Source organism: Magnolia sinica, chromosome 2 (genome assembly GCF_029962835.1).
Source record: "Magnolia sinica isolate HGM2019 chromosome 2, MsV1, whole genome shotgun sequence".
NCBI classification, from domain to species: Eukaryota; Viridiplantae; Streptophyta; class Magnoliopsida; order Magnoliales; family Magnoliaceae; genus Magnolia; species Magnolia sinica.
Genome location: NC_080574.1, coordinates 111,038,696 through 111,057,764, shown reverse-complemented (window position 1 = coordinate 111,057,764; position 19,069 = coordinate 111,038,696). Strand labels below are relative to the sequence as shown.

General features: G+C 37.2%; 3 protein-coding genes across 3 annotated transcripts; all 3 read right to left on the bottom strand.

Moving 5' to 3' along the window:
- Positions 1-332: 332 nt before the first annotated feature.
- Positions 333-4,371, bottom strand: LOC131226849 (citrate-binding protein-like). Its single transcript, XM_058222570.1, has 3 exons — positions 4,329-4,371; positions 1,708-1,985; positions 333-841 (listed from the first exon to the last, which is right to left on the bottom strand). The coding sequence occupies exons 1-3, from the start codon at positions 4,369-4,371 to the stop codon at positions 458-460; spliced, it is 705 nt and encodes a 234-aa protein (XP_058078553.1). The 3' UTR covers positions 333-457.
- Positions 4,372-8,786: 4,415 nt separating this feature from the next.
- LOC131226839 (nematode resistance protein-like HSPRO1) lies at positions 8,787-9,233 on the bottom strand. Its single transcript, XM_058222562.1, has one exon. It carries the CDS (start codon positions 9,231-9,233, stop codon positions 8,787-8,789), a length of 447 nt encoding a protein of 148 aa, XP_058078545.1.
- A 7,693-nt stretch (positions 9,234-16,926) lies between these two features.
- Positions 16,927-18,580, bottom strand: LOC131230137 (uncharacterized). The gene is made up of 4 exons (XM_058226007.1): positions 18,545-18,580; positions 18,250-18,374; positions 18,018-18,156; positions 16,927-17,169 (listed from the first exon to the last, which is right to left on the bottom strand). The coding sequence occupies exons 1-4, from the start codon at positions 18,551-18,553 to the stop codon at positions 17,110-17,112; spliced, it is 333 nt and encodes a 110-aa protein (XP_058081990.1). The 5' UTR covers positions 18,554-18,580; the 3' UTR covers positions 16,927-17,109.
- Between the last annotated feature and the right edge of the window lie 489 nt (positions 18,581-19,069).

Below are 19,069 nucleotides of genomic sequence, written 5' to 3'. Positions count from 1 at the left end.
ACGACAAAATCATATAGAGATGAATCTAGGATATCAATCCAAAATCACCAAGCAAAAGGAAGAAGAACACAATGATTTAACGTGGAAAACCGTTTCAGGAAAAAAGCACGGCACAAATATGTCCAGCAACTAACAAAGGAAATCCGGAAAATACTTGATGGCATCAAGCTAACTTCAATGACATCGAAGCCTGCTTGATGACACGGAACCTATCATCAACAGATTGATGATTTAATAGATTTAAGACATCTATCTGCAACAATATATTGCTGCCCAAGGCATTGCCCATATACGAGGCCGAACAATGACATGAAAGGAGTAGTGTAGCTCTAATTTCAATAAACCCCTTGCATGGTACAGGACAAGACTTATTCCACTAATAGGCTAAAACAGGATAAACCAAACTACATTTATAAGCACACTCCATAATACACAATGACACAAGCAGGTATGTTAGTCACATTTTTTTCAGGACCTTGATGTCCTTCCAACGAGACTCCATGTAGTGGGAACGGTTACCCTGTGCATAAACCCCACATTTGAAGTAATGAGAGGCCCCTCCACGATCGTCCACTTCTAATTTTAGAACCCCATCGATGAAAATGCTAACTCTTTTGGCACCAACGTCATGGATGACATTGAGGCGGAACCACCGATCGTAGATATTAGGGACAACGACCTGGTACCTGTAGTAAGTTAGAGAACCATTATACACCCTCATCATCACAGTTGTGGCGTGGCCAATTGCACCAAAGAGCTGCATGATGCATACACCTGGTGTCCCATTCGGCACATATCCATACCCATGAAATTGCCAGACCCCCGAAGAATAATCGTATCCCTGAGAGACGAATTGATAAAATGAGTGCAATAGTATGGTGGAATGAAAAGAAAAAGATAATTAATGGTCGCTTGTGTCGTAAAATAACTACGGTAATAATTTTTAGAGAATACTAACGTGATGGCTTGCCTATGTCATATTAAAATTAGTTGTAATTTTTTTGAAGTTGTGAGAAGCTTGTTAATGCCTCATGTTAGTAGTGGTGCTGACAATAAGACACTGTTGATGTGACCTATCCTAACTAGATTGTGCAATGAAACTTTTCTGAGAGTTGCTGATCCTTGCTTTTGGAGATTTTGAGATAGGGCAGATTCATCAATTCTGAGATTAGCCTTTTTTTTTTTTTTTTTGTAAGAATGTGCAATCTTTTATTTTCTTTTTTTTTTTTTTTTTTTTTTTTTTTTTTTTTTTTTGTGAAGAATGTTGTTAAATCTTCAAGATTAACAAATTCTGAGATTAGCCTGTTAAATCTTAGAGACTATATTTTGAAGAACGTTGTTGCATCTAATTCCATTGAGAATGAAAAAATTATATAGAAGAAGAGTTATGTTGGAGATCTTAATAGATATACATGTATATATCCCTAAAAAATATATCTAGTGGTACATGTATAAGTGTACATAAATATTAATTATGTACTCTAATATAGCCAATCCCTGGAGCTTCAATCATTCTTGAACTCAAGATTAACAAATTCAAGGATCTGAATCCTAAGGGACAACTCATCTGGTCACTGTAGTTTTTGTTTCCTTCTTGAATACCACAAAATTGAGAAATTGGCTACAGTGATAACAACATGATCAAATGCATTGAAAAGGTATAATGAACGACTAATGGAGAGAGACTGAGATTTTGGAATTCTTTACACGAATACGAATCTCAGTACGAGGACTTGTATTGTTGGTTGTGTTAGACATAGGCTTGTCGGTAGATAAGACCCATAGCCTGTGAACTCCATCTACAAAGCTGTAACGCTCGCTTACAGGCAGGTTGTAGGGTTTTTGGATGTCGAAGTTCGAGTCATTGAGTGGAACTGGGACAAACCCATAAGTTGGGTCGTTAGAAGCCCAACCAAATGCACCATGGATCCAAAGAAGTGTGATGCTCGCAACGGCTAAGGGAAAGATAGAACTCGTGTCCTTCCCTAACATATTCTTATAGAGATCAAGTGGCAGCAGCAGAAGATGAAGATGGAGCCAAACGGTTCGCCTCAGAGAAACTTGGGCATGGATGCTATGAATATCTGGGTTTATATGTAATATGGAGAGAGAGAGAGAGAGAGAGAGAGAGAGAGAGAGAGAAAGAGAGCAGATGGGCAAGATCGAGAGAGAGTAGTTCATTTGGATGTCCGATGGGCAAGATCAATCCTATTACTGCCCTCCCAATTGTCTTAAATGACCTTGTGTCAAATTGGGCCTTTTTGGTCAAGTGAGAAAAGGGAGCTTACGTTTAGGAACTGGATTGGCTGGTGTACCACACATCAGCTATCTAGCTGGTGTATTGACGTCAGCAAGTTCTGTCGGTTCCATCATGATGTATGTGTTATATCCAAACCGTCCATCCATTTGGCATTCTCGTCCTAATGTTTGAACCGAAAAATAAGATAGATATAAAGATCAACTGTACCACACCGAAAAGATCAGTGGGGGATTGAACGTCTACCATTGAAACCCTTTTGAGGGTTGCATAAGTTTCTGATCAATATGATAGTTCGTTTTTCCTCTTCATCCAGGTACTTGTGACCTTATGAACAGATTGGATGGAAAATAAACGTTATGGTGGGTCCTACGAATGTTTTAATGGTAGAAATCATTCTCGCCGCTGCTATCTGTGGTGTGGTCCAGTTGAGCTTTGGATATGATTCGTTTTTTGTCCCATGCTCTAAAATGATCGCGAAAAATGGATGAACGGTGTGGATATAATAAATACATCATTTTAGGGCTATGTAACTTTGATCTCCTTTGAGCCGTTCGTACAACTCGGGAGTGTCAGCGCTCATCTTCGCACGACACGTACCCACACCAGCTATATCGCTGGTGCACGTGTGGTACATCAGCCAATCCGCTTCCTGACGTTTAGATCATTAATAAAATAAGTTGCGAAATATTGATTCGTTAGGGTAGATATTCAATATTCAGTTTATATACTATTCATGTATATTTGATCAATATCAATGACGTTGATGGTTGGGGCTACCACCTCGTTGGGGAGGTCCTAGACCTCCCGTGTTGATGGTCTGCCTCAATCTGTCTAATTGTAGAGTTCTATCACGACTGCTAGTAGGATTTCAGATCCTACTCTGTCCAGATATGTCAATGTGGCATGTTCATTTAAAGTCCAGGTGGACCATTGATACATTGCGCCTTGCTGCATATTCGTCATGACTTCAAATTCAGGTCGGCTGTGTCATCACTTGAAGAACGTATTGGTGATGCATAGATCAGATGTATTTTTTCTATGCTTTTTTCATAAACAACTTACCGTCAGATGGCATGAATTGCATTAGTTCACATACATGTTAACACGGATGTAGTATGCCAATGATGACTGTCTGTGTCATTGAGGTGGTACACATGAGTTTCTGATGATAATAGGTACTGTAATTTATATAGCCGCTCAGCAAAAGATCTTGTTGATCTAGCTGGATTTTAGTACCGAGTGACTGAACAACGGAAAACCAAAAAATTGGAAAATGGATTTTCCAAATAACCAAGCAAGAGAATCACAATTTCCCAATAACAATAGAGTGTGCATAATTAAAATAACCTAAAAAATCAGCAACTGACTTTCCACGCAGGGAATAAGCAAAAACCTATTTCAACAAATGCGTACACTAAACCTTAATCATATTGTAGACCCTTCAATTCACTTCATAATTTCTAATCCTAACTATTTCTTTTAATAAAAAAATATTGAAAATAATAAAAATACCCCTTAATCCGTTACAACCATAGACATGCTCTAAGAATTTTCTGTAAGTTGCTCACACAGTAGAGAATTGAATGATCTTGGGCTTGCTGAGAGTGAATAAAATTTCAAGCACCATAAGAAAACTGTCTTTTACCGGCGGTCAAAACCGCCGCAAAAGCTCTATAAAACCGCCGGTACATACTTTGCCCGAGGTCGGCTAACAGCTTGTAAAAGGTTTTACCGGCGGTCAGGATCTTTACTGACGATTTTTTTGGATGCCGCTAAATTGCCAGTTTTTGCTACACTACCAGAAAATCAGTCTAAAGCTACTGATAGAAGCCGTAGCTAAATATGGCTACCTGCAGTACGACCGTAGCCATTGTTTCCATAGCTCTTTAAACATTGCTACGGATTAAATCCGTAGCTAGATAGATCATGGCCACCGAAAATCCATAACCACACTGAAAAGTAAAATGAAAAAAAAGAAAAGGAAAAGAAAAGGTGACTCACATGTCTCCTAGTTTCTTTTTTTTCTTTTTTCTTTTTTTACTTACACCAGTCTAAGCAGCTAACATACCTTGGTTATTGTCAATGATCTCCCTGTTGCCAATGATTGCCATTGCTTTTAAGGGACTGGTTTCTTCTATCGATCTTTGGTGGGCTGTGTAAGCAGTAAAAGGCATCAACATCAGTATTTTGGAGTCCTTTAGCAGGTTCAGGCCTTCAATGATATCGAGGTTCACCACCTGTTAAAATGATCAGCTCGACGATCCAATCTTGTTCCATTTGGCTGAGAGGATTATCATTGCTGCAACCAAATAATGCAAATTATTCATGGAAACTGAGCATAAATAGCACACGGAATTAGAATCGCATTTGAACCGACATGTTAACGTTCTTCTTTTATTTCCCATAGAGAGAAGATTTTGTGTGATATAAAATATTCATTGCAGTGTATATGGATTTTAACTTGAAACTAGCAAAAGTAGGGTAAAAGTTGTTCAAGGGAAAATAAAATATTAGACAATGGCAAAAAGACGTTGTTACCTTTTTCTGGTGATGATGATAAATTTTAGAAACACATTGCATATGAATTTCAAAAACTCGCCTTTTCAAGGCTGCATCTAAGTCTGGCTCCTCTTTGTAATTGAAAGCTTTTAATATACTGTTGTGCATAAAACTTTTAATTACATAGTCATGATAAGCATTGGGCACATGTTCCCACTAGTCACTACCACAAGAGATATCTATACATTTAGATCAATCTGACAAAATAATAATAATAATAATAATCAAAATAAGTACAATAGTTAGAAAAGTGATACCTTTGACGGATTAAGAGCATTTTGTCCAGTAACTCCAAAGTAGGGGTGTCGACACTATTGAGAAAAGAGAATACAAATTAAGCCCCGCAACAAGAGGACTAATGAGGGAAACAGATAACTTTAATACCAGAACTTATCGTTTGAACAGAGTCTACTAATCTAGAACTACTTACTCTTTAAAAACCTCCTTAATATGTCTCTCCAATGGACTTTGTGGCTCGTAGTCATCATACTTGGGCAATCTGGAAACCCCAGGCCAGTTGTCTTCATCAGCAGATCCACACAACAAATAAATTTTATGCAATTGATCTGCCTGCAGCAAGCAAAAACAGGAGAACAAGCATCAACCTTCTCTAGTAGGATCATCATTTCTAGCTAGCAAGTCTAACACCTAAATCTATTGAGGAAACAAAGGAACAGAAAACTACAACTATTTCCAGCTTAAAAAGAAATTGGTCCGCTGATTCATACTATGCATCAATCCTATACAAAAATCGGCCAAGTTTTGCATTGACTTGGCCAATCCACTGAGCCATGAAAACTCAACCGAGTCAATATTTGTCATATAAAAATATTTACACCAAAATTTGACTGCCCATTCAATATAATGCCTTATATAAGTAACATGTACATCATTAGTACTTTGCAAAATCTCTGTAATGTACAAGATTACCGTAAATTTAGTCAAGTCCATGACTTAGGCCCATGAGGATGAATTTCCTGTGACAACTTGGCGCCCATGAGAATGAACTTCCTGTGACAACATGGCACCATGTCAAAAGAATGGCAGCACAGTAAAGCCCTCATCCTATAATTTGAAAACAAAATCCAAATTGGAAGTGAGAAGAGAAACCCCATAAAGGAAATGGACTCCCATGCCACCATCTGCACATCCATCTCCCATTTACAAAATGGCATTTTCATATAGAAAACACAAATAACAGCTTGATCCAAAACTTTTGTGGCCCTCAAAAAATTTTAATGATGGCAATTCAATCCCTATTGTGCTGACCACTTGGAAATGATCAAATGCTTTTTTTTTTTTTTTTCTTTTTTGAAACACATCGACCCACTACATTCACATTGAGTAAAAAAAAAATCAATGTAGTGCAAACATAATTTGTTCAGTATGGGATGAAGTATTACATAATTCTTGGTTTATGGCTTAGTGATTTATAGTATCTAAGATTAACCCATCAACAGAGTAGATCACGCTCCCAACTTAAACTAATTGTGAAGATTTTATAGTATAAAAAGGGTACAAATTTAAATGATTAGCAAGATGTGAACCTTTGAACATAATGAAATTGCTGTGAATTGTGATAATGTTTTCTTGGAAAATGGTTCTCCTAATACCTTTTGACAAAGAGGATCTGAAAAAATGGGTATGATTTGAGGAAACAAATAGAAAACTACTAGAGTTTTACAGCAAAGATGTTCCTGACAGTTTAAGAGGGAGTAGAAAAATATATACTTCCTTATTTTGTCTCCAGAAAAGAATAATGTGAAGGAAAAAACCTGGGTTGGATTGCTTCTCTAGGCTTTGTAGAAAAAAATCCCAATATCAACTTCCACTGCTTTTGCATTTCAAGGCATGTTATTAGTTCAAGAAAGACATGGACATTAACATTTGCGACAACAAGATAAACATGGCTGAAACCACAAGGATAATCATATGGATATTTCTTACAAACCTTTAGGATTCATGCGTCGTACTATTGTCTCAGCTGTAACGAATAGTGCATAAATTAATTCTTTGAAACTTTGTTGGGTTACTGCATCAGCACTGCAACAATTGAGACTCTAACTTCAGATATAAATATATAGTTATATGTTGTTGATGAGAACTTCGTGCAACTACCTGCATCTGGGGTCCACTGTAGGTGTATATAAAGCCTGTCCAATAGAGTTGCCCAACTATGAAAATGAGACACCCCAAAAATAGGTTGATCCAATCATCTTGTGCACCACACCACACAAAACAATAGAAGAGTCACCCAAAAATCTCCAAATTCAAGTAGCAGCCTGCATAAGAGTTGGATCAGCCTATTACTGTGGCCTCCAATTTTTATGGTAGGGTGACCCTCCTGGATGGGTCAGATGCAATACACACACCGGGGTGGGCCCCACATGCAGCTAGTTACATGATTTTATCATCTACAACTATGTGCAAGTACAAAGTAGCACAAGATTTGTCTAACATGATGGAAATTGTAAATGGAAGACTTTTCACACAGGTGCTCATCTTTCTGAATAAGAAAATATTAGAACTTTGAGTTTCATGGACAGACCAACTACCTCTGAAATATTTCATATTGATACTTTACACAGAGTTCCATTGTAACAAAAGCAAAATTATCCATTTGAAAATAATTTTCAGGGTAGGCCTGCACAATCTGTTCAAAAGAGAAGAAATTAGGCTATGATACCATCTCTGTAGATCTAAAAATTACAACGTGAAACAAGGATCTAATACGGCATTAAATACCATGGAAGAGAGAACTTAATCCCTTAATACATTTCGCTCCTCATGAGGTTCTAAAGTTGAATTGATATGCTATATTTTACTAATGGATTTGAAAATAAAATTTATAATTTTAAAAAGTGATAGTAGATCCTAATAGCTGTTTTCTTCCTTAGTTTTTGTGTCCTGCTTGCTTCTTTCTCTTAATATAATTTCTACTGACAAAAAGAAAATAAAAGAAAGACAAATTTCTTGAATCCCAAGCGTGATGCTTCTCTCAGACATTTTACCAAATAGCCTCAAGGCATCATCAATGCTACCACAGTTGGCATCATTATTGTAAATACAAGAATAAAAAATCATGCAAATCACAATCAATTTGTCCCATGTCAGTGTGGGCCATTGATCTAACAGATGAGCAAGATCATGATCGGGAAGGCATTAGGACAAGCCTTGAGATTGGATCTAACAGAATTTCAAGCACATAGATTTGTAAGTTTCATTGTAAATATTTCTCAAAAATACAAGTACAAAAGGTTTCCTCTAGAGCTGTTGTTGATGAAAATCATCCACAACCAGTTGCATCTGGGGCCCATTGTTGTGTGTTCATGGGCATCCAATCTTGTCCAGAAGGGCTGTACCACCATGAAATTGGGAGACACCAATAATCAGGCTGATCCAATTGGAGGGCTTCGGGTGGCTATCCATTGTTTTTCTATGATGTGGTCCACCTGATGATTGGGTCAGCCTGACTTTTTATGCACCCCACTTTCATGGTGGGCTGTCCCTACTAGACAGGTTGGATGCCATACACACCATGGCGGGGCCATAAACACAAGACAAGCTGTAGATTATTCTCATATACAAAAGAAGCATTGGTACTGGGGAAAAAAAGTGCATGCCAACCCTAATAAGGGTTTCGACGATGCAAATCCCTAAAAAGGGATTCGACAATACAAATCCCTAATTAGACATTCGACCATGCATATTCCTAATTAGATATTCTAAATTGTAAAAATCAACAGCAAGAAGGGAAAAGCCTTAGATCATACCTAAGAATCGTTGCCCCAATCAGTTGCCGATATGCGAAATAGAACCTCTTCACTACCCCTTCAATCGCCTGGAACGCCTGCAACAGATGGATCTTTGTTACATCGCCCTTGCTATGGAAAAGTGTCATTGTTGCTTCTTAGATCTGGGGCCTACCCTTCGTGTCCACCTCCATGCCCAAGATATCCGGCACTCTCTACTTTAGATCCTTCGATGACCATGTCAGTTCGATTAGAGCCATTGATCTGAAGCAGAAGGCTTCAGATTCGTTCGTCACTTTGATCGAGAGTTGGTTTTTGAGGCAGAGGAAGTCGTCTAGGTCCATCAGGAGGTGTAGATCTTCGATCTCTGTTAGAAGCTTCCAAATCCGCTTGAGCAACCAACAATTGCTTGCAGCCTTCTCGTATTCCTTTTCTTCCACCCAATCCCCAATCCGTTGTAGCAGCTCTCGCACGGCAAAGATCCAGGACTCTAGGGTTTGGTGGATGGTGAAGAGGATCCCGTTTTCGAAATTTTCGAGGCTTTTGAGGGGCTTTTTCAGGGCGTGGAGATCGGACGGCTTATTGACGAGATCGTTCTCAAGGTTCAGTTTCCCAGTGAAGTTTGGCTCGCCCAACCTGAGCGTGAACGGCGATCCCTGCATCTCGCACTCGTTGCGAATGCGATCTTCCTCGCTATGTCCGCCGATTCACGAGAGGGAGAGGGAAGGAGAGCGAGAGGGAGTGGAGAGGGAGAGGCAGAGAGAGAGCAAGAGATGACGCATTAGGTTAGGGCTTTTTTTAAAAAAATTTATAGGACCCTTTGCCTGCAGCCGTTAAAACTGGCTGCGGGCAAAGGGTTACCCCATCGGTCGGCCAAGCTCTATTTTGTTGTAGTGAAACCAGACTAAGTATCCCGTTATTTAAGCATTGTTTGGTTTCCCATGAGTGGGCTGTAAGAAAAGTGTCAGAACAGTAACTATACTTTTAACTCTAATTAAATGACTACAAAGTAAGAAAATATTTCTAAAAGAAGCTTCACTCAAGCAAAGAACTCCTTTTTGTGGAGCCCATGACGGTGCCCCACTCTTCACACGATCATGATCATGGTCCTCTAGAGTAAAAAATGACCATTTGCCCATAATTCCTTAAAAATCTTCTCCATTGAAAACTTCAATTGTGGTTGTCTAGAGATTGATGTTAGAGATTAACTTGACCAAGATGCTCCCTGAATGAGTAGGCATGATACGTTTATACTTGTGAGGAGATCTGGCCCACACACATGATCTAAATCTTAATCTCATTTGTAACGTCCCTGAATTTTTGACCACATAAAACCTTGGATTAATTAGAAAAAAAATCATTTTTTGCAATTAATAATAAAACAAATACTCAGCACGTTGATAGAGACACTCTCGATTGACAGAGGTTGATTTTTGACCGTGTAGGACTGCCAGTCTAGATTAGTTCAAATCATGAGTTTCTTAAGACCAAAACATTAGGCTCTGAATTAACGGATCATCCATAGCAATCTATGTTTAGCATCAAGGATAAATCAGGCCGTAGGATGATTGTAAATCTCAACATTCCTTTAGTTTTTCCAAACTTGGTGATGGGAAATAAAAAATAAAAAAAATCACTAGATGGTTTAAACCTAGCCTATGGATATGATCAATCCAGGAAAATTAAGTGAATATAGAAAATCCCTAAAAATTTTAGAAATCGGATCATGTAGCAGAATTTATTCGACTTCGATTGATCAATTGATGCTACGCATTGACTGATTGCACATGTCAATTTTTGTCCAACAATTAAAAAGTTAAAATTCAAAATTTACTTGATTGATTGATGATTGGTTTCGATCAACTGAAGGAATTGATCGAACATAGTGAAAATAGTCCAACAACCAAATTGAATTAATTATAATTTACCTCGATCGATCAATGATGGGTTTCGATCAATCAAAAAAGACAAAAAGTGTCCAGAGAATTAATATGCAAATTTCAGATTTCCTCGATCTACGTTCGATCAATCGGAGGGATTGATTGAAGGTCTTGGATCTAGCTTGAACGATTGACAATCTTTAAAACTAATTTTCATATTTTTGAACTGTGGTATAAGGCTATGATATATGTAAATTTATTGACTTAGTAATTAATGAATGGAGGTAGGTCATCTTGACTTAATTAAGAGTGGGCCCGTTAGATGGAATGTTTGGATAAAGTTCATGATTTATTCAAATTATTTTAATAGTAATCCTATATTCCAACTTGTTTGATTGTTCGAAGGATTTATCTCTATCAAAAATATGTGAGTGAATCCCAACATATCTTATATATGTACGGTTAAGATAGATTGTTATGATTTCCATGCCTCAATGGGTTGGATCCCTAGGTTTTTTTTTTTTTTTTTTAATTAAAAAAAGATTGTTGTGATTTTCATGAATGATACATTGTTGTGCTACCATGCTAAACTGATTGTTTGATGTATAATAATAAACAACTATTTGCTTTGAATTGTATATACGAAGATGTATGTCAGTACATTCATGAATTCATTGTTTTCTCTTAAATAGAGAGGCATGCATTGAGCATGCATTACATAACTCTCCTACGTTGATTTCTAAAGGCCTACTCTAGATGAATGCATGCACTCATTGTGCCTGTGTTCCTGGTGTCATGTCCCCAATTTGGGAACCGGGCTCACTAAATTTCTGACTTCCCAATTTGGTGTCGATAGCCTCCGTAGTACTCCATTCTTGGGTTCTAGCTCCCATACACTAGGTTTTGATCCTGAGATCCAACAAGGAGGATTTTTAGGATGATTTATTTTTGTAAAGGAGCATATCTATAAGTATACCAAAGACACAAAAATATATCACATATCCATTGTATAATCTTTGAGTATAGTGTCGGAAATGATAAATGCAAAATATAACCAAAAGCCTAAAAGATCATGATCATGCTCCAGGTTCAATGCTGTTGATAAGCCCTAACATCAGCTACACCATAAACAAATACACATAAGACTCATACGAAGTTTAATAGAGTGGGTGTGTGCATGTGCAATGCATATGATAAGAATATAAATATAAGAGTAAGTGGAAAATGATGGAGGGCTAAGTTGGCAAGTCAATGAATATTGTTAGTCGTAACAAGGTTATGCAATACAAACCTATGTGGTTGAGTGTCATATGCTAGAGATGCAACGCAAATATGTCAATCCTTAATCAGCCTGCATATCAAAACAGTTCATAATTGGAAACATCACCGAGGCCTAGTACACTCTGACACTGGCTGCTGCCCATCGCAGGTATGACCAAGTGAGCGGAAAAGACCTCACTATCTGCCTCATCAGTGGTATATCAATGCCCACTTAGCTCGTGGATAGTAGATCAATTTCACGAGCTAGTTAGACTCGACCTAGATTATAGTCTCCTACACCTCAACGGATAAGATCACACACCCCTTCCCAACCGACCTTGATACAGTGGGAGACGCGACCTAGTGGTATTTGGCACTCAGGCACTCATGTTATCAACTCAGTCTTGATATTGGAGCATCCTATTGGTACTATAAGATTATGGGACTTTCCCCCAAGGACATCCATAGTGCCCAAGTGCTAGAACATATTTTCGATATTGAATCCTCGCAGCCACGGTAAGTCTATGGTGGCCAGAACCCCAATGTCACTAGGGTCATGAAGTCCATCATGATATGTAGAATGTTAAATGCATAAGTTACACTATCCAAGTCATGCACCATACCTGTGCATACTATGCACGCGATCATGTGAGCCGACCCTATCTTGTATGGGGTCCCCTAAGTATCTACAGCCAAAAGGCATATGCTATGAACAATCGTCATCCACAACAGGCATATAAATGATGCATATGGGCATATATATGGGCATGATATCCATTACACTAAGCATGTTATAAGTGTGTTCTATCACACTAAGTACACTAGCATTTTATTCTACATATCATGTGATAATTGGCCTTAATTGGCATAACATATACAGAAAATAGAACACGAATGACAGGCCCACTAGAAATATAAAGGTCCATGTGGTGTGGCTCACGTTAGCCTCGCGTTAGCTTAACATTAGTTCTATACTAGCACATGCACACACAAGATGGGCTAATGAAATAGATGTACTGCATGGATAAAACAAATATATTAAGGTGGGATCATGTCGGGCTACCAAATGGTACATCAAAGGGGGGCCCATACGCTGGGCAGCGAGAATATATCAAATACATTGGGCGGGTCCTCACTTAATTTGGACAACCTGGATAGAACATAAACACCAAGGCGGGAGTCCACGATGGGCCCCATAGTCCCTGATTTAGATGACAATTGAATTTAAGGTGGGCCAAGCCCACTTAGTATATTTCGCCAAAAATACCGGGTTACTCAGTTTTTCTTCAGCCCACCAAGGCCCATTGGCCTTTCTGATGGTCAAAATGGTGTGCTGCTTAAGGGCGATCACATACATCATGGTGGAACATCATAGTGGCCCCAAGGCCCCTAGCTGGCTGGAAAAAAAACATTACAGTGGCCCAAATAAGGCTTTAATGGCAGGGCCAATGACCATTGTTTCCTTCACTACGACCCATCTGAAAATTATATATGCCTGATTCTTAGATTCATGAGCTAAAATAATGTGGCAAGATAGATGAATGGTGTGGATTAAATAAATACGCCATGGTTGGACACCTCAGTGGTGCCACCTACTAGTCAACGTGCCAGGCACTACAAGAAATCCCATCTTTAGTGACGAAAATTTTCGTCGTTAAAAGCCAAATTTTCATAGCTAAAATGTTTTAGTGACGAAAATTTCTGTCGCCAAAAGACCATGGCAACAGGTTTTTATCGACGAAAAATTTCAATCGTCAGCAAAGGCAAGCTTTTTAGCAACGAAAATTTTCATAACTAAAATTAATTACAAAACTTTTACAAAACTTTTAGCGAAATTAATTACAAAACTTTTAGCAACGATAGTTTTCATAACTAAAATTAATTACATAACTTTTAGCGACGAATATTTTCGTCGCTAAAAAATACGTAAAAAACTTTTACCGACGAAAATTTTTGTAGCTAAAATTTTTGTAGCTAAAAATATTTACAAAAATTTTACTTATGAAAATTTTCGTAGGTAAAAGTGTCTTTAAAAAAAAAAAAAATAATCCAGCACAAAATTCCTCACAAAATTCTTGATAAACACCTGTTACACTATATTTCATCATATTCATCCTGATATGCACTTGTTATATAATATATTTCATCATATTCACATTCACATCCATCTAAACCCAAACTAGTAAATCTATCCAAACATAAATTACATTCATCCAAACACAAACAATCTTATCCACATCACATTTATTCACACATAAATACATATAAGCTTAACATTATAAACAAAAATACCCTAAACCTAAACCTTAACCTAAACCTAAAACCTATAACCTATGAGTTTAGGTTTAGGAAATTGGGTTCGGGTTTGGGTTTTCAAGTTTAGGTTTAGATTTAGGTTTGGGAGTTGAGATTAGGATTAGGTGTAGGTTTAGATTTATGGATTTGAGATTACGATAAGGTTTAGGTTTATGATATTTAGTTTGGGTTATAGGTTTAGGTTTAGGTTTAGGTTAGGTTTTAGGTTAAGGTTTAGGAAATTGAGTTTAGGTTATAAGTTAAGGTTATAGGTTAAGGTTTAGGTTATAGGTTAAGTTTTAGGTTTAGGTTAAGGTTATATAGGTTTAGGTTTAGGTTATAGGTTTTGAGATTTGAGAATAGGTTTAGGTTAAGGTTATATCAGTTTAGGTTTAGGAAATCGGGTTCGGGTTCGGGATCAAGTTTAGGTTTGGGTTTTCAAGTTTAGGTTTAGGTTTAGGTTAGGGAGTTGAGATTAGGATTAGGTGTAGGTTTAGGTTTAGGGATTTGAGAATACATTAAAGTTTAGGTTTAGGAAATCGAGTTCGGGTTATAGGTTTAGGTTTAGGTTAGGTTATAGGTTAAGGTTTAGGAAATTGAGTTTAGGTTATAGGTTTAGGTTATAAGTTAAGGTTATAGGTTAAGGTTTAGGTTATAGGTTAAATTTTAGGTTTAGGTTAAGGTTATAGGTCTAAGTTGATGTTATAGGTTTTGGCATTTGAGAATAGGTTTAGGTTAAGGTTATAAGTTTAGGTTTAGGAAATCGGGTTCGGGATCGGGTTTAGGTTTGGGTTTTCAAGTTTAGGTTTCGGTTTAAGTTAGGGTATTGAGATTAGGATTAGGAGTAGGTTTAGGTTTAGGGATTTGAGAATACATTAAGGTTTAGGTTTAAGAAATCGGGTTCGGGTTCGAGATCGGGTTTACGTTTGGGTTTTAGGTTTAGATTTAGGCTATAGGTTTAGGTTATAGGTTATAAGTGTAGGTTTAGGTTTAGGTTTTAGGTTATAAATGTTAGGTTATCGCTTTAGGTTATATGTTAAGGTTTAGGTTATAAGTGTAGGTTATAGGTTTAGGTTTATGTTAGGTTTATAGGTTACGGTTTAGGGAATTGAGTTTAGGTTATAGGTCTAGGTTTAGGTTTAGGTTAAGGTTTAGGTTTAGGTTTAGGTTTAGGTTATAGGTTTTGGGATTTGAGAATAGGTGTAGGTTAAGGTTATAAGTTTAGGTTTAGGAAATCGGGTTCGGATTCGGGATCCGGTTTAGGTTTGGGTTTTCAAGTTTAGGTTTAGGTTTAGGTTAGGGAGTTGAGATTAGGATTACGTGTAGGTTTAGGTTTAGGGATTTGAGAATACGTTGAGGTTTAGGTTTAAGAAATCGGGTTCGGGTTATATGTTCGGGTTTAGGTTAGGTTATAGGTTAAGGTTTAGGAAATTGAGTTTAGGTTATAGGTTTAGGTTATAAGTTAAGGTTATAGGTTAAGGTTTAGGTTATGGGTTAAGTTTTAAGTTTAGGTTAAGGTTATAGGTTTAGGTTTAGGTTATATATTTTGGGATTTGAGAATAGGTTTAGGTTAAGGTTAAAGTTTAGGTTTAAGAAATCGGGTTTGGGTTCGGGATTGGGTTTAGGTTTGGGTTTTCAAGTTTAGGTTTAGGTTTACGTTAGGGAGTTGAGATTAGGATTACGTGTAGGTTTAGGTTTAGGGATTTGAGAATACGTTAAGGTTTAGGTTTAGGAAATCAGGTTCGGGTTATAGGTTTATGTTTAGTTTAGGTTATAGGTTAAGGTTTTGGAAATTGAGTTTAGGTTATAGGTTTAGGCTATAAGTTAAGTTATAGGTTATGGTTTAGGTTATAAGTTAAGTTTTAGGTTTAGGTTAAGGTTATATAGGTTTAGGTTTAGGTTATAGGTTTTGAGATTTGAGAATAGGTTTAGGTTAAGGTTCTATAAGTTTAGGTTTAGGAAATTGGGTTCGGGTTTGGGATCGGGTTTGGGTTTGGGTTTTCAAGTTTAGGTTTAGGTTTAGGTTAGGGAGTTGAGATTAGGATTACGTGTAGGTTTAGGTTTAGGGATTTGAGAATACGTTAAGGTTTAGGTTTAGGAAATTGGGTTCGGGTTATAGGTTTAAGGTTTAGGAAATTGAGTTTAGGTTATAGGTTAAGGTTTAGGTTATAGGTTAAGTTTTAGGTTTAGGTTAAGGTTATAGGTTTAGGTTGACACTACCAAAAAAAAGGGGCAAAGGCTACGGCTAAAAACCGTAGCGAAAGGGATTTTGCTATGGATATAGTCCGCAGCATGTCCGTAACTATTGGTGGGGTAGCTAAAGGTCAAAAAACCAATAGCTATGGATTATATCCGTAGCAATAAGGATCAGTAGCTATGCACAAAAGCCGTAGCTATAATTTCTGTAACCAAATGTACCTATGCCTACAGATTAAATCCGTAGCAATCAATATCAATAGATACGGATAAAGGCTGTAGCTATAATTTCTGTAACGAAATATACCTATGGCTATAGATAACATCCGTAGCAATAAATATCATCAACTACGGAAAGAAGCCGTAGCTAGAATTTTTGTAGTGAAATGTACCTATGGCTACAGATAATATCAGTAGCTAAAAGTGGGTTGAAATCCGTAGCAATATGCTATTTTAGCACTTGCTACGGTTTTTGGAAAAAGTGTTACAGCTAAAATCCATAGCTAATGTAAAAAATTAAAAACAAAATTATGATATTGGCGCTAGTTTCCATTGCAAGAACCTGCTTAATGCTGATATGAATAGTACATAAAATACAATTAGGAAAAAAGAATGCATTTATTACAAATAGCAATCAAATCATACAATGCATCCCACATTCACATTCTTTGGGAAAATTATAGAAAAATAGCAATCAAAGTAGTTTGAAATTGATTGTCTGCCATTACTTACTCCTGCAACCTCAAAAACATAGCTTCCATCAAATGTACAGAGTTAAAATCTGTGATGCATTAAATTATCAACACATGCACAAGTGCACGCACAAACATAGAGATGGGGTGAAAACCTCGTGTCCATGTGTATGAAGCCATTCACAGGCAGCTAAGATAGAAGCAACAACTCCTGACTATCCAATCTCTAGAAGTTCCTTTATTTTTTGACCAAGTTCCTCCCAAATCAAGTCCATCTACAAAATAGATTGAAAAATTTGTGAGGAAATCTCCAATCATTTCTCACAAAAATAAATTATTCTTTAGTTTCCACTCATGTGCACCTGAAAGATAGTCATAAAATATCAACAGGCAAAAAACATTGTAGCTGTGTGCAAAAATATTACTAATGCAGAAGGTATTGTTTCTATTTATGAGAAACAGAAGGGACGAGGATTGCCACTACCCCGCCCGGCTCTAGCCACAAATGCCCAGTTATGTGGGTGAGCCCGCCATAATATATTTATTTATCCATGCCGTTCATCCCTTTTCTCATGTCATTTTGAAATATGAGGGCAGAAATGAAGTAAATCTAACGATATATCACATCACAGATGACTTTTGAGTTTAATACTTTGTGCATCTAATACAATCCAAGCTTATTATTTGGTGTGGTACATTTGAGTGTTGGATCTGCTTATGTTTGTGTATATGACTTTTAATGATACAAGAGAAGGGGATGGACGGCGTGGATAAACAGATACATCACGGTGGGCCCGCCCGTAGAACTGCCCATTGGTGGCTAGAGAGATGGGCGTAGAGGCAGGGTAGTACGCAATGCGCGTCTAAATAGACGACGAAAAATTGCTGACGATTACACTGAAGTTAGGCTTTGCTTTTAATCTCAACAGTGAGTTTTTTAATTAATAGGATCTGAAGAGTAAAAAAGCAAGGATTCTGGATATGGGTTTTCTACTTTTTCACTCAGCTTAATCAGCTTTTTTTAAAAAAAAAAAAATCTCAGGGGTTAAACTATAAAAAGGTAGAAATCTAGAGGTGGTTTCAATCCTTTCTAACAAAAAAAACTATATACTGTGAAAAATACCTTACAGACAGTCTCATGACTCAAAACAACTTGAGGTTTTTGCATGGTAGTTTCATCTTCACTACTCGAGCCTTCACTATCCTCGGCTTCTTCCATCCGCTCGTAACCAAGTAGGAGAGATATAACAGCAACCATAATCCTGAAGATTTTAGATATTAATATTTTGTTGAGCTAATCAAGGTTGATGACTACATGTCAGGGATCTAGTTAGATAGAAAGTGGGCATGTAAACCTGGAAGACGTATGAAAGCACGCTATGCAAATCGCATTAGTTGTCCTATCATCAAACCAAACCCTTCGGCGGTGAAGATCACACAGTATAATAAAAGACCTTTTCGCTCTCAATTCATCCTCTTCCTAAAGCAGCATGCATTACAGGGATTAATGATAAAGTAGCATGACCAAATAATTTTATTTGAAGGACAAAGCAACAGTAAGACTAAAAAGATGAGCACAAAAAGATACATATATGTATGGCAACATGTCAAGTTAAGACATAAAAGGAGAAGTGAATCAAACAAGCCAACCTGCAGCATTGCAAATAAGATATTCTGAAGAGCGTGATTTTTTAGCTTCATTTCTATTCTCTAGTTCATACGCTGAATACTGTGCACAACATGTGAAAAGGCCAGCTTCCTTAAGGCTTTGTCCCCTAGGATTTGAAGTTCCATAAACAGTGCAGGAGTTTCTCCGACATCAACAATCTGTGAAAGAAAGATATGGGTCATAGATGGTGATCAAGAAACCTAAAAACCTATAATAATAAAAAAATCTTGAAACAAAAAAAAGTACAACTCTTGCAAATGATGCATCGTAACCATATCATGAATGTATAATCTCCATCATTATTTTGCAAGCCCAGGAGTTTACTCTTTCCAACTGATATTAACTTGATGTGTAGTAACCAATACATGAATGGAAATGAGTTTGGTTAAGGTCCAAAACAATCCCCCAAAATTGAAATTAGGATTGATTCCAGTTCCAATTGAAAAACATGCAGTTTGGTTTTAGGGTTTAAAATATCAGCCTATAAGAAATGTATGGTGTATTGG

Bases quoted from the DNA above. Each gene is read 5' to 3' on its own strand.
- LOC131226849 (XM_058222570.1), bottom strand. From the start codon at position 4,371: ATGGCAATCATTGGCAACAGGGAGATCATTGACAATAACCAAG. The intron at 1,986-4,328 runs GTATGTTAGCTG...AGAATATGTTAG, and splicing joins GATCATTGACAATAACCAAG to GGAAGGACACGAGTTCTATC. The intron at 842-1,707 runs GTAAAGAATTCC...TTCGTCTCTCAG, and splicing joins GTACTGAGATTCGTATTCGT to GGATACGATTATTCTTCGGG.
- LOC131226839 (XM_058222562.1), bottom strand. From the start codon at position 9,233: ATGCAGGGATCGCCGTTCACGCTCAGGTTGGGCGAGCCAAACTTCACT.
- LOC131230137 (XM_058226007.1), bottom strand. The intron at 18,157-18,249 runs GTTTACATGCCC...TAAAATCTTCAG, and splicing joins TGCTTTCATACGTCTTCCAG to GATTATGGTTGCTGTTATAT. The intron at 17,170-18,017 runs GTATTTTTCACA...TCTATTTTGTAG, and splicing joins GTCATGAGACTGTCTGTAAG to ATGGACTTGATTTGGGAGGA.